Below are 13,835 nucleotides of genomic sequence, written 5' to 3'. Positions count from 1 at the left end.
GATGGTTGTCACTCAGTATTTTTGTCATCTGACTGTGTACAATGCCCCCTTATCTTTTTTCAAGTAAGTCCCTTCCTGCTTCATGTGGTTTGACAGAAGACTAAAGAAGAAAAAAACCCACAATACTTAGAGCCAGTTTTTAAATTAAAACCAATGCATTTTCATATTAACATTACAAATCCTTGTGCTTACCATTTTCCAGTTGGAAAATAGTTTCACCACCTGCTTGCTGTCCTTAATCTTGACTCTGGCTCTTGAAACCAGAGTCTAATTTTTTCCTAATTTGCACTTGGTGTTTAAGTTTCTTACCATATAATGCTATAACTTCTCTGAAGCTTTACAGACTTTCCTTCCAAAGACATTTCTTTTGTTAAAGTGATCATGTCCCCTTTCCCTCAACATAACATCATTAAACTCTTGGAAATACAGCATAAGGTTTTTAAACAAAAATTAAAACTTATTTTCCACTACCTGGTTTACATCAGTCTTGCCTTGATTTCTTGTAGCTTATTGGACTAGTGAGTCAATGTTTATTTTCCTTATTTAGTGCCTATAACTGCATTTTTCATGGATTTCTATCTATTTCCTTCAGAAAATTCTCAGTGAGAAATATACAGGTAGCATATTGGGGTAATGAACTCATAATTGCATTCACCTCATATACTAACTTGTACATGACTATGTGGCCTCACTAAACCTCCATCATATATTAGATTTTCATTTCTAGCCTTCACAGTGTCTCTTTTGCTGCTGAAGAGTCTGGAAGAAAATAAACTATAAGGAAACAACCATTCCTTCCATGATTCCTCTCAATTAAAGTGGCAGCAGTGGTAAGAAGGACAGTAAAATGTTCATTCCTATTAGATGTTATATGGTGTTCTCACGCTGCACTTCGAGCTAATCTCACTTAAGGAGCTGAGCCATGGCAACTAATCATGTCTCAGCTCCCCTGCCGATAGAGGAGATATTTTTAATGAACGCTGCAGGAGATTGCCTTGGATTAGCTTGGACAAAACATTTGCTTCCCCACCCCTGTTTTACATCAAATAGGAAATAGATGCAGGGTACCTTGACTCTGCGTGCTCAAAAACATATTTGCTTTATGCATTACAAGCTGAGTTAGTAGAAAAATATCACATAACCCCTATGTTGTGATTGCTTTTTAATGCACCTGCAGCTAACAATAGGCCTATGTATCCATTGTGGCTTTTAAAGTCAACCCCTAAATTGTCAGTTGCACTATAAGCAAAATATATCATGCTGATTTGATGATTTAATGGAGATCCAGTCTCATATATTATACATATTTGCTTAGTCTCATCTTTAGGCAGGAATGATCTTTGGTTTGGGGGGGTTGTTTGTTTTGTTTATACTGTACATATTTTTTATTTTAAAAAGTATTTGATTTGGTAAAGCAAAAGGCAACCTTCAAGGTTCTTCTGCAAGGTGGCTCCCATGCAAATGTCAAAATCCTATAAAATTCCTTGAAATAGGTAACAACAGAATTCATTTTATTTGACCCTATGATTACTAATATTAAGAAGCAGACTATATGGGGGATTGTTTGAAATGTCATAGTCATCTTATTCATGTCCCTTCCCCTGATCTTGCCCTGAAAACAATCCTTAGTCTTGGATTACGCCCACTTTGCTCTCATTCATATGCCGCTAAAAGAACATGGAGAAAATTACAAATCATGCTGACTGGGTCCATTATAAATTTGTAGCAAAGCAAACCTTTTATACTTTCCTAATTGACTCACTATACCACTTATCACAATGACTTTTCCAAATTTTTTTAATGCCTTCTCAAACCTCTCACAGTTCTCCATCACCCCAGTTTCTCAGTGAAGAACCTTGCCTCCTATTTTACTAACAAAAAACCATGAGGCAGGAAATATATTGAAAAATAACTCTCATTTGCATCACAGAAATATCACTTCATTAGATATTTTCTCAACCACTTTTCCTTCTTAAGACACACAACACTTATTATATATTTCAGTAGCCAACTGCCTTGGGACAGCTAAGACAGTTCAGCACTAATATCAGTCAAGTTGAGGGTGCCAATGTTGCAATTACTCTGAGTTCTACTCAAGACAAATCACCCTGAATGGGAAAGGATAAAATTCCAAGCACTCTTTTTGAGGAGGCCAAAATAGTTGAAACTGTTTTATTCATTGCTTTGGTGGAAGGCATGTCAGCTTTCAATCTGTAAAGAGATAAAAGAATGTCATTAGAACTAAAACTGTCTTTGAGAAATTCCGTGGAGACACAGCCTGAAATGGTGGTAAGAACTTAAGTTATTCAACAAAAAGAAACCTATATTGTCATGAGGTTTTACGTTTGATTCACAAATTGATAGGAATTGTTTCAAAGCATTTAATCCTTTTGATCCAGACTTGTGTTTTCTATTGGTATAGATTTTCCCAATGTGAAAATTCCTTCTACCAACATAATTCTCCTATAAAAGGAGATAAATTCTCCTTAGAAAGTTACCTAGAACACCAAGAAGTTAAATGACTTCCCCAGGTTCACACAGTTAGTATGTATCAGAAGGAGGACTGAAACCCAGGTCTTCCAGATTCTGATGTCCTCTATCCACTATACCACCATGCTGCTTCTCCTGAGAAAGTTAAAAAAAAAACCAGATTATAACATAATAAAATTCTAATAGCATGTAGAGTTTGCCCAGAGATGCCACCATTGTTACAGAGCATATATATTATGGTCCAATAGTCTTGCAGAAGGGAGAGGAAATTGAATTGATTTTGTTTATTTGGTTTTCCAATGAGACAGTTCATATCATTATCTCTACGTTAGGAAAAAATGGAAAAAAGAAAAGGGGAAAGAAAAGGAAAGCTTAAAGAACAGATTTATGGCTTTATTAAGGACAGTTAGGAAATCTGGAAGACAGAGGACTTGAAAATCTGAAGATCATTCTTTCCCTGGATCCAGCAACACAAAATTAGCCTGCATTTTGCACTATGGTTTTCTTTCAGACCAAATGTTATAAATCATAACTAATAATAAATAGTCCTCATGGAGGGAGGAGGTAATATTTTGTTCCCATTATAGTCCACACTGGGGCTTGATTGAGCACTTTTTTGTGCTATGATTAATGTTATGATCAATATTAGACAGAAGGCAGTGCATTTAAGTTGATTGCCCATGGCCCAATGTGCCGAAGTATATTAAAGCATTATTTCCAATTAATACTACATATATGATACCAAGCAGTACTTACTCTTAATAATAACTTGTGTTTAGTACTTTAAGATTTGCAGAACTCTTTATAAATATTATCTAATGTTGTCCTTACAACAACCCTGAGACATAGATTCCATTATTATCCCCATTTTACAGATGAGGAAACTGAGGCAGAGAACAGTTAAGTAACTTGCTTCTAGATCTAGCACTCTATCCTCTGCACCACCTTTTTGCTTTATAACGTGGAAATCCTATCATTTGACTAAATGAAGTTCTACTGCTATCACTAAGCCTGACTTCATATTTCATCTAAGAACATGTAGAAGCTTTTCAGTCTATGTCTGGGGAGTGGCTACCAATAAGTCCTGTCCCTGGCAAGTTACTTAACCTTTCAGTGCTCTAGGCAACTCTGTAAGACTAGAAATTGAAGAAAAGGCACTGACTTGTTTTGGTGGAGACCATTTCCTAGTCTGGGAGTTGCCTACATGAAATCAAAGATCTGGTTCTAAAAGAAGGTGTACAGCCCTTTACATGCTGAATTTCAACCCAGTGCTAGACCCCGTAAACTCACTTATCATCCAAAAAAGCATACTGACCCCATAATGTAACCACAAGGCCATCTGGATATGGTAGTCTTGGCCCATATATGTGTGTTTACCCCACAGCACATGTTTCAGGGCTTCCTTCTTCATTTAGGATGATTGCATAAGGAACCTATAGTGACAGCCCAACTATAGACCAGAAGCTCAGGACTCCTGACTTCTTACCTCAGGGGCATAAACCTTTTTTTAGATTCTTTCACATTAATGCAGTCTATATTCTTTTAGATTTTCATATAGATGCCCTGCTTTGCCAGTTTTAGAAAAATATCTCAACTTCTTGTGGCCTCCTGTCATCCTCATCCAACCTTTTCAGCAAAAGGAATCTACCTTAAAATGCTTATGTACCCTAGAATTCTAATTTCCCCATGATGCTAGGAAGTTTGAGGGATCCAAAGCTCTATAACTCAGTTTGACTTTCTCACTGGCAGTTGACAACCCTTTCTTATAATTTTCATCTTTCAAAATGGTTTTTCATTAGGTAAATTCCTACCAAGGCTGAGCCATATAACAAATAATATGTCAAATAACAGGTGATTTTTACCATATCACAGGAAGAAGCATTATATAAACTTTTTTTTACCTTAAGTTAAACCCAATCTTTCAATTTTTGAATTGAATTGAATGATTCTGTCTCTCCCTTCCTAGTCTAAAGATTACTAAGAAAAAGTAAACGATGGAGATTTTATTCATGTTCCTACAGGCAGTGGAAAACCGGAATCTCATAAATTCTCTTAAGACTTTGCTGGATGATTTCCACTTGGAGATGAGGGAAGATGAACGGGATCGTCTTGGATTGCAACAACAGTATGCCAAGGACAAGGCTGCCTGGGAGGTGGAGTGGGCAGAGCTGAAAAGCCGCCTGGAACAGGTATATACAGTGCCATGTGCATAGCTACCTTGACTTCCAAAGCAGGTCACAATTCCTCAGCTTTCCTTGTCTGTATAAACATTCCTCTCCCATGCTGATGTCTCCTCTGTCATCTATTGGTTATGAAGGATTTTTTCCAAGTTCCCTGCCAATTCTAAGTCCTCTGGTTAATTCAGGTACTATTTTAACTCTCTTCTCCTCTCCTTTCCTCCAATCCTCTCCTCCCCTCCCTTCCTCCCTCACCTCTTCCCCTTTCCCCTCTTCTCCTCTTGTCCCCTCTCTTTTTTCTTCTCTTCTCTTCTCCTTCTGTCCCTTCTCTCCTGTTCTTTCCTCCCCTCCCTTCCTCTTCCTTTTCCTCCCCTCTCCTTTCCTTTCCTCTCCTCTCCTATATTCTTTCCTTCCTTTCAGCAACTATGATTTCACCAATGAGGAAATATTTCCTCCCAATGAAATTCAGCAACTCATTGGCAATTTACTGTCTTTGTTGCCTGCGTTACTGAGATAGTAAGTGATTTGCCCAGGGTCACACAATCAGTTTGTGTAAGAACCACAGCTAATGTTCAGTTCCTATTAGAAAAAAGGTGATTACAGAGGAACTGAGGATCAGAGCCTCTTCATCTCTTCTGAGAAAAGAATGATACGTCAACCAAAGGCGTTATAGCCATAATATAGAACACCAAGAGAGCTTTTCTGTTTTTCTTCCCAGGAGACCCTTAAGAATATCATAGCTTTATATATAGAAGATTCAATTAAGTAACTACTTGATATTCCCTCTCCCCCTTTCCAGAAACTGGGAATCAGTGTACTACTCTTTACCATTAAGCAAATCATAGAATTTGATTTGTTAAATGGCTCAATCCTTGGGATAAAATGACCAGCTAATGGTTAGGGGACCTGGGTTCAGTTTCCCATTTGTAATGCCATTATGGTTTACTGAGTAACCTGGAGCAAACCATTTAACATCGATATACTACTTGTCTGTAAGATATCCCAATCAATATCACTCACTGAGGAAGTTAAAGAGGAAGTAAGGTGGGGAGAAAAGAACCAGAGAAGATGAGGGACAAATTTTACAGTTATCTAAAGGATGTGTGGATATTGAAAGAAGCTTTGTCCATTGAACATCCAGTTCAGAGTAGAAGGATGAAAAAAGATATGGAATTTAGATCATTAGGATGGCAGGAGTCTACAAATGGTTTATTACTTCCAAAAGGGTTTTAATATGGTGTTTTCACCTTAGACAAGGGCTGCCAGGAAGATTTTGGTTTAGGAATTTCCTTGGTTATTTTGCGCATTTTCTAACATCTGAATGCATCAATGGAAAACATTTATCAAGTATTTGCTATTTATTGAGAACTTTGTTGAGCGACGTAGATACAAAAATAAAAGAGAAAGAGTCTCTGCCCTCAAAAAATTTACATTCTACTTAAAGGAGACAACGCAACTGTATTTTGGTCCAATGGGTCACGAGAATGTTAAATGGATCCATTGGGAAATTGATGGACCTGATTTTTCCACAAATGATGGTTAGTTAGATCAAATGAGAGTAAGTTTATAAAGCACTTAACACAGTGCTTTTCACATAGTAGGTATCATATATACTAACTAGTATTAGTAATATTAATTTGAATATGGTTTCCAGAACAAAACATGGAAAAGGGAGGTGTGGGAAGGGCAGAATATACATAAACATTCTAGGTAGCAAGAAGATATCTGAGGAGTTCAGCTTTATAGGATATGAAGTATGATCTGGTCTAGAACTTTTTAGATACAGGGGGTTCTGTCAGTTTGTCTTTGTTTTATGAGGTTCCAGAGTGCCAGTTCCAAAACCGATGGATTAAGTCACCCAGGTCATGATCCTCAAGACAAGGTGGCCTGGACGGTATAGCAGTAGGGAAGATGACAAGAACATGACTGGCTAGGGTGGTTGGCTTCTGACTTGTAATAGTGGTTTTTTCCTCCCCTTTCTGTTCCTGATTTCATCTCTTCCCATTTTTATATCAGCATTTTTATATTTAGGTAAAACCTAATAACCTCTCCTTGGTCTCTTGGTTTCTTTCTTCATTCATCAGGACATTACCTGATACCATTTTTTCTCCATTGGTACAGTTCCCATTAGGGAAAGGATAATGATTGATAATACAAACCTATCTGAACACTGTCTCTGAATTCTAGACTCCCAGAGGGTCCTCTGCCTAGTCAGCTGAGAAATTGGCCTTAAGCTTATGTGGATTATTGCTTGAAAAGAAAAATATTTCTTGTATAGTTCAAATCTTGGACCTACATACGGTGTCAGTGATTTGATAATCTGTGAGACAGAGTATGGTGAAGTGGTAAGAGCACTGGATTCAGGTTCAGGATTGGATTCAGGAAATCTGGGTTCAGCATCCTGCTCTACTATCTGTACGACTTGGAAAAATCATTTCATCATTTGGGGCCTCATTTTTGTAATCTTTCAATGAAGATCTATAGCAGTAAGCACCCCAGCATACACAGGAGGGCTTGCTTCTTAGATCTACTTTTCTAAAAGGAAAGTAACTTTCAAGAGGTCAACAATCTTCTTTAATTACATGCACCAACAGAGAAAATATAAACAGAGACATAAAGACCAACAGATAGGGCTTCTAACTTTCTGACCATAAGAAGTACATACCTCACAGATCAACAGACAGATCCAACTGTCTGATTATTACATACATACATAGTTATCTGGGTTTTCAAAGCTGGGGGGCTCCTTTGTGGCTACCCAGAGTCTCATCTGGCCAAAGCAACACTTCCAACAAGTAAGCCCCAAAGCAAAAAGGCATCATAATCCTTGTGAACCAGCACATCATTAGGAATTAACAAAAGATGTGGGCCTTTCTACAAAACAAGTCTCCACTATTCAAGCTTCCCTTAATAGGTAGGCCCATTAATGGGCTGGGAAGATTTTTAACTCTCATTAACATAATTAATATTTCAATAGGTTGGACCAGATATGCCATAAGGTGTCTTCTAGCACTATATTCTATAGTTCTAGAAATGTATAGATATTTTCTTCCTTTATCAAGACAGTCTAAGGTTTGAGCCCCTTAATACTAGGCATCTCAAACTAGAACCTGCTACACGTAGGGCAACTAGGTGGCCTAGGGTCAAGAGGACTTGAGTTCAAATCCAGCCTCAGACTAGCTGTGTGACCCTGAGCAAGTCACTTCATCTTGTTTGTCTCAGTTTCCTCATCTGTAAAAATAAACTGGAGGAGGAAATGGCAAACCATTCCAGTATCTGATTCAAACAACTGAACAACCACAAACAAAACACTTGGCTGCCTATAATATAATACCCAAGTGTTCTGTGGTGGAAAGAAGACTAGAGCTTAAGTGAGGAAAAGAACTGCATTCAAATGCCATCTCTGCTCCTGGCTGGATGAGAGTGAGCATATCTTTCATGACTGAACTTCAATTTCTTCATTTATAAAACAGAAATAAGAATACCTGTGATACTAACTTTATGTGCTATTATGAGGACCAAATTGTTTAATGTTTATAAAATACCACCACAAGTTATTATTATTTAATCTGTTGTCTCTTGGATCAGACAAATACATATCAATAGTACTGGAATGACAAGTCTTTTTGAAGAGAAAGTAGTGATAAAAATGGCAGATCTGGTTTGGTGACTCTCGCCTTACCCTTTGTCTTTTTGACAGCTGGAAGGAAAGAATTCTGAGAGAAATCCAGGAGAAGTATCCCCCTCCTTTGATTTAAAGGGAGCTTTTAGGCGGGAGAGAGAGGAGCTCAAGAAACTACTTGCAGAGAGTCACAGCTTGGTGATGGAGCTACGCTGGCAAGTTCATCACAATGAGAAAAACTGGAAACGGGAGAAAGTGGAACTTCTTGACAGATTAGACAAAGAGCATGAGGCTTGGGAGCAGCAGAAGAAGGAGATGCTGCGGAGAATTCAACAGGTAAGGAAGGAATGATACAGGAATGTAACAAATGCATGAAAGCAGGGAAATAAATTCACACAGAGGTCAAAGGAAAAAGAAAGGAAAAAAGAACCTAACCATTTTGATGAGTAGCGAGTTGGTACTGTAGCCAGAGAATAGACTTGATATTCAAGAAAGCCTGTACATGACCCTGAGCCAGTCATATAACATTTCAGTGCCCCAGGTAATTCTCTAAGGCTTGAAGTTGTAGATATGCATGGGGATGGAGTTTCCAAACATGGACTTACCTATAATCTTGAAGTCTCAAATCAGGGTCAAAAACAATACTAAACCAAAGACCTTTTGTGAGTCTTGCCTTCTCAGAATGGTTTGAAAGGCAATGTGGGGTAGAGGCTTGACTCTCAGCTGAGCTACTGTGTGACCTTAGGCAAATTTTCTCTTTTTTAGGTCAAATGGAACCATTATTTAGCTGCTATTTTGTTGTTGTTGTTGTTGAGTTTTCAGTTCTGTCTGACTCTTTGTGACTGGAGTTTTCTTGGCAAGGATACTAGAGTGGTCTGTCATTTCCTTCTCCAGCTCATTTTATAAATGAGGAAACTGAGGTAAAGAGGATTAAGTGACTTGCGCAGGATTAAGCCAACACAACTAGTAAATGTCTGAGGCTAGATTAGAACTCAGGAATATGAATTGTCCTGACTCCAGGCCTAGGGCTCTATCTATTGCTCCACCTAGGTGCTCTAATTAGCTTTTAGAAAGAAGCCTTTACTGTTGTGGCATAGTAAGAACAATGCATATAAAACATTCCCCAAAAAAGGGAAAATGTGTTCAAGATTAGGTTACATATGGAAGAGGGGATAACTGATACCTCCTAGAAGTCTTTTTGCTTTAGTACTCAAAATGTTCCCCTTAGGTGTAGTGCATCTTGTCTTCTGGGATCCTTATAAAATCTTGAATCTTCCTTTCTTTAATGTGTGTGGTTGGTCCTTGGTTCCCAATGCAGACCATGCTTTCTGCAGATGCTATCCCAGGAACACTTCCAGGATGCCAACAGACAGCCCTCTGAAATTCACCAAGTCTTCCTTAATCCAAATTATGGGGGAGGAAGGAGATTAAGAGAGAAACCGAAGCTCTTCTCCCTATTCTGTGTTATTCATTCTCAGGAGCTGCTTCTGCCACTAAGCTACCAGAAGCTCAAATCCTTGATTTCAAACTAGCTCAGTAGTTTTATGCAAGCCCCACAGTGTCATTAAGTCCCTCAAACAATTCAAACAGATTACCTATCATACTTAGTCGAAATGCCTTTGAATACTTGATTAATTTATCAGAGGTATGCAGAACTTTTTCATACCTAACTTACACTTATGATTCTGTTGAAGCTTATTGTTGCCTGACTGGGGCAGGGTGAGGTGGGGACAAGTTGTTGGGAGGCAATTGATTCAATCAATCCTCATCTTTACACATAAAATGTGAAGATTGAACTAAATTATCTCTAAGTTTCCTTCCTCTCTAAATTATGTAATGTGGAAAGTACAGGGCACATAGAAAAGAAGAGAAGAACACTAAAATGATCAAAATGGATTTTCTGTTTGTGAAAAATCATCTCTGTCCTTCACATCTCTCCTCTCCCTTCAGCCACAGCAAAGACTTAAGGAAGAAAGAAGGAAAGAAAGAAAAGAATGAAGAAAGAAAGGAAAGGAGGGAGGAAGGAAGGAAGGAAGGAAGGAAGGAAGGAAGGAAGGAAGGAAGGAAGGAAGGAAGGAAGGAAGGATAAGCTGGGCATATCCCTGAGTGGTGATCAGATACGACCCCAATTAAAAAACACAACAGCCCAAAGCCAATCTTTATCAGGACCAAAAAAAAATTCAGGGGGAAAAAATCTTAATTGGAGATTAAGTTTTCACTAATATGTGACCGTCTTGTGCATTTCCAGTCATGAGTGTCCACACTGCAGCCGATCTCTTGATTTGGGGTGACAGTAGTCATTCTTGAATGATGTACAAATTAAAGTAATGCAGCCTTGGCTTTTATCCCTGGTTAGTTTTGCAATGTCTGCTTTTTATTTGTATCTGTGTTTCACATTTTAAAATACTTGAGCTCTTAAGAAATGTTATCAATCTTGGAAAATTAATCTTGGAGTCCAGAGAAATGTCAGTTGTCCTTGTTGCTTTCCTTTAGGTCATTATTTTCAGAAAAAAAATAATTAACATTTATATGGCACTTTAAGGTTTGCAATATTTTTTATGTATATTATCTCATTTCATCCTCACAGCAACCCTGCACGGAAGGTGCTATTACTACCCTCATTTTACAGATGAGAAAACTGAGGCTAAGAAAGACCTAATGATTTGCCTAGGGTGAAAGGGCTAGGAAATGTCTGAGGCTAGAACTCTGGCCTTTCTCTCTTCAAATCCAACATTATTCACTGTGCTACCTGGCATTCTCTATATGTTATGTGAGAAATTACTGTACTTGTGATGAATGTTTCTTACTTGAGCATGTAGGTATTGTGTGTGTGTGTGTGTCTAAAAATAATACTGAAAGAAATATATCAAATTTTGGGAAAGATTAGCAGCTTTTGGTCTCAGCCTAGTAAAACTCAAGGACAGTACAGATTGAGAGGAATGTTTGAGATTAGACCACTTCTTTCTCCATCCTTCACGGATTTTATTACCTACCTCCTGGGTGTTTGATGTGGCTACCATCCCAAATTCCCCAATTCCTCATCAAATGCAATGCTAGTTATTTCCTGTTTTACTTGGAAGCCAACCATGGAAAAATCTCTAGGTTAACACCTCTATGTACCCTTATGTCCAGATGGGTCAATGATTATTGCTGAAGGTTTTAAACCTTTTAAAAAATGAAAAAGTAGACTTTATTCCCAGGAAATTATCTTTTTTTACCTGATCTTACATTTTATCCTTTCCCTCTCCAACTCCTTTACTTTCCCAGAGGAGTCCTGTTTGATTGATTCCTAATCTTCCAAACTTTGGAATCAAATATTTGTCCTTGTACAACTTCAGTTATCTTAAGTTAGCCGTAATCTGAAGAGGTCAACTAGTTCCTTAAGAGAAGGCTGTCTAGCCAGAACCAATCTCTGTGATGATAGCTTTTCTTGTACCTGAAAATTAACCTACATGGTTGTCATGGTTAATGATAGGTCCCTTTTACATCATCAGTGACTATTCCATAGCAACCATAATGATTTATTGGCTCAACCACAGCACGCATTTTCAAGACACCCTTCAGATTAGTGGAGTAAATTTTCTGTAATTTAAAAATGTAAATTGCATTGATTTCTTTTGTTTTTACATCACCAGAATTTCCCTCAGTATCACACCTCCCTCCCTCCAAGAGAGCCATCCCATATAACAATAATATTTAAAGGGAAAAAAAAGAAAAATTAGCTAAACTGATCAATACCTTGAAAGACTTGGGAAATATATGTATCACAATATGAACCTCCAACATCATTTTTTAAGCATATAAGAGTATTTACTTTTCCTAATAAAAAGAAGGCCAGCAGGACATAGGTAATGAAGTACAATCTACATGAGAGTCTATGAAAGAAGCAAACGTTCAATTTACCTGATTGGAACAAATTCACACAAATGAAAATCTCCTTTTCAAATTGGCATCTATTCAAGCAGTGACCTCAGAACTTCGCCCTTCATAGTAATACATTCTTGAGTATAAATGTGTTCTTAACCTAACATATGAAATTAAATCTCAGGTCATGGACCTTAAGTCGGTGACTGCAATACTTTCTCTGTTATTTGCAGAGATATTTATTTGTTCCTAATGAACTTGTACTTTGTACAAAAATAAATCTTTTCTTTCTCCCCAAGTATTTAGCATTTGAAAGTAGGATTTTTTTAAAAATCATGGTAGCTAGCCTTGCAAATGAATACAGCAAAGGGACATTTCACATATAGCAGGAAGTTGGCAGAGGTTATTCTATTAGTCAGTTTGTTCCTCACTCATTAAACTCTTAGTCACACATTCCTAAGAGAAACAAGAAGCATGTCAACAGCTCTTCCTGGAATGTTTAACAATGTGGGACTCCGGTACACAACTGCTTTGTAAGCCCTGTAACCTTGAATATGATAACCTCATACAAATGGTCAAGAATCTCTCTAAATCCATTTTCCACATTGGAAGCATATGTTTCTTACTTATCAGGTGTCCTAAAATTCCAACATGATTTCCCCACCATATAAGATACTTTACATGATGAATGTCAATGGTGATGGAGCTAAAGCCTGATTATGAATGTTAGCTCCTAGCATGCCTTTCCTCTCAATTTCTAGACAGATTTTTTTAATGGATTCATACCATATTTCCCCTTAGAGTGAAGTTTTTAGTTCATATGCAGACAATACAGGACTTATTATTTTCAGTTGTGGTATAGTGAATAGAATGTTGAACTTGGGGTGAAGAAGACCTAGGTTCAAAGTGGACACTTACTAGTTGTATGACCTAAGGAAAATCTCTTAATCTCTCAGGGCTGTTTCCTCTTAAATAAAATGAAGGGTTAGACTCATTGAACTTCAAAGGTAACTTCAAGCTCCAAATCTATGATACTATGATCCTGTCTAACTCTTTGAACACCTAATTCTCTCTCTCATGATACACTTAAATTATCTGTCTGCTCAAGATGAAGACCAGTCTTTGAAAAATCTCTTTGTAACGTGTAAAATATTTCTGAGGGCTAGCCTTGAATTTAGGAAGATCCAAGTTCCAAGTCTGCCTCTGACACACACTGGTTATGAGACCCTGGGCCAGTCTCTTAATGTCACAATGCTCTATGCAAGTCTTAACGATCACAAATTGCATGGCACATTTTGATCAGAATTGGTAGAGGAAACTTCATTATCTGGAGTTCCCTATGAATGAAATTATAGGTTTTGTTGCATTCCAAAAAGTTTCCATGATGCATATACTTCATTGGTGCTATTGAAAGGCAAATCTTTGTTTTCCTGTCTCATCCACACTAAAAATAGCCCTATTGGCTAGTAGGGTGTAGAACAGAGGTTCTCAGGTTTGGTCACAGAATTCCTTTATATTCTTAAAAGTTATTGAAGACCCCAAAAAGCTTTGTTCATGTGAATTATATCCAGGGGGTATGGTGGTAGATATTTAACAACTACTTTTCTAGGGGGAAATGTACACATGATACATTTGTGGGTTTAATCTGCACTATTCACATTTTCTCCAGAACTTCCTTAAGA

At 37.7% G+C, this 13,835-nt stretch overlaps 1 protein-coding gene across 1 annotated transcript in view; it reads left to right on the top strand.

Annotated features, from left to right (window-relative positions):
* The window catches only part of MTCL1 (microtubule crosslinking factor 1), a 179,451-nt gene that overhangs the window by 134,019 nt on the left and 31,597 nt on the right, over window positions 1-13,835 (top strand). Inside the window, 2 exon segments of the mRNA XM_072604251.1 lie at window positions 4,512-4,679; window positions 8,368-8,625. Coding sequence (XP_072460352.1) covers window positions 4,512-4,679; window positions 8,368-8,625 — 426 coding nt within the window.

Source organism: Notamacropus eugenii, chromosome 4 (assembly GCF_028372415.1).
Source record: "Notamacropus eugenii isolate mMacEug1 chromosome 4, mMacEug1.pri_v2, whole genome shotgun sequence".
Taxonomy (NCBI): domain Eukaryota; kingdom Metazoa; phylum Chordata; class Mammalia; order Diprotodontia; family Macropodidae; genus Notamacropus; species Notamacropus eugenii.
This window is presented reverse-complemented; position numbering and strand designations above follow the sequence as displayed.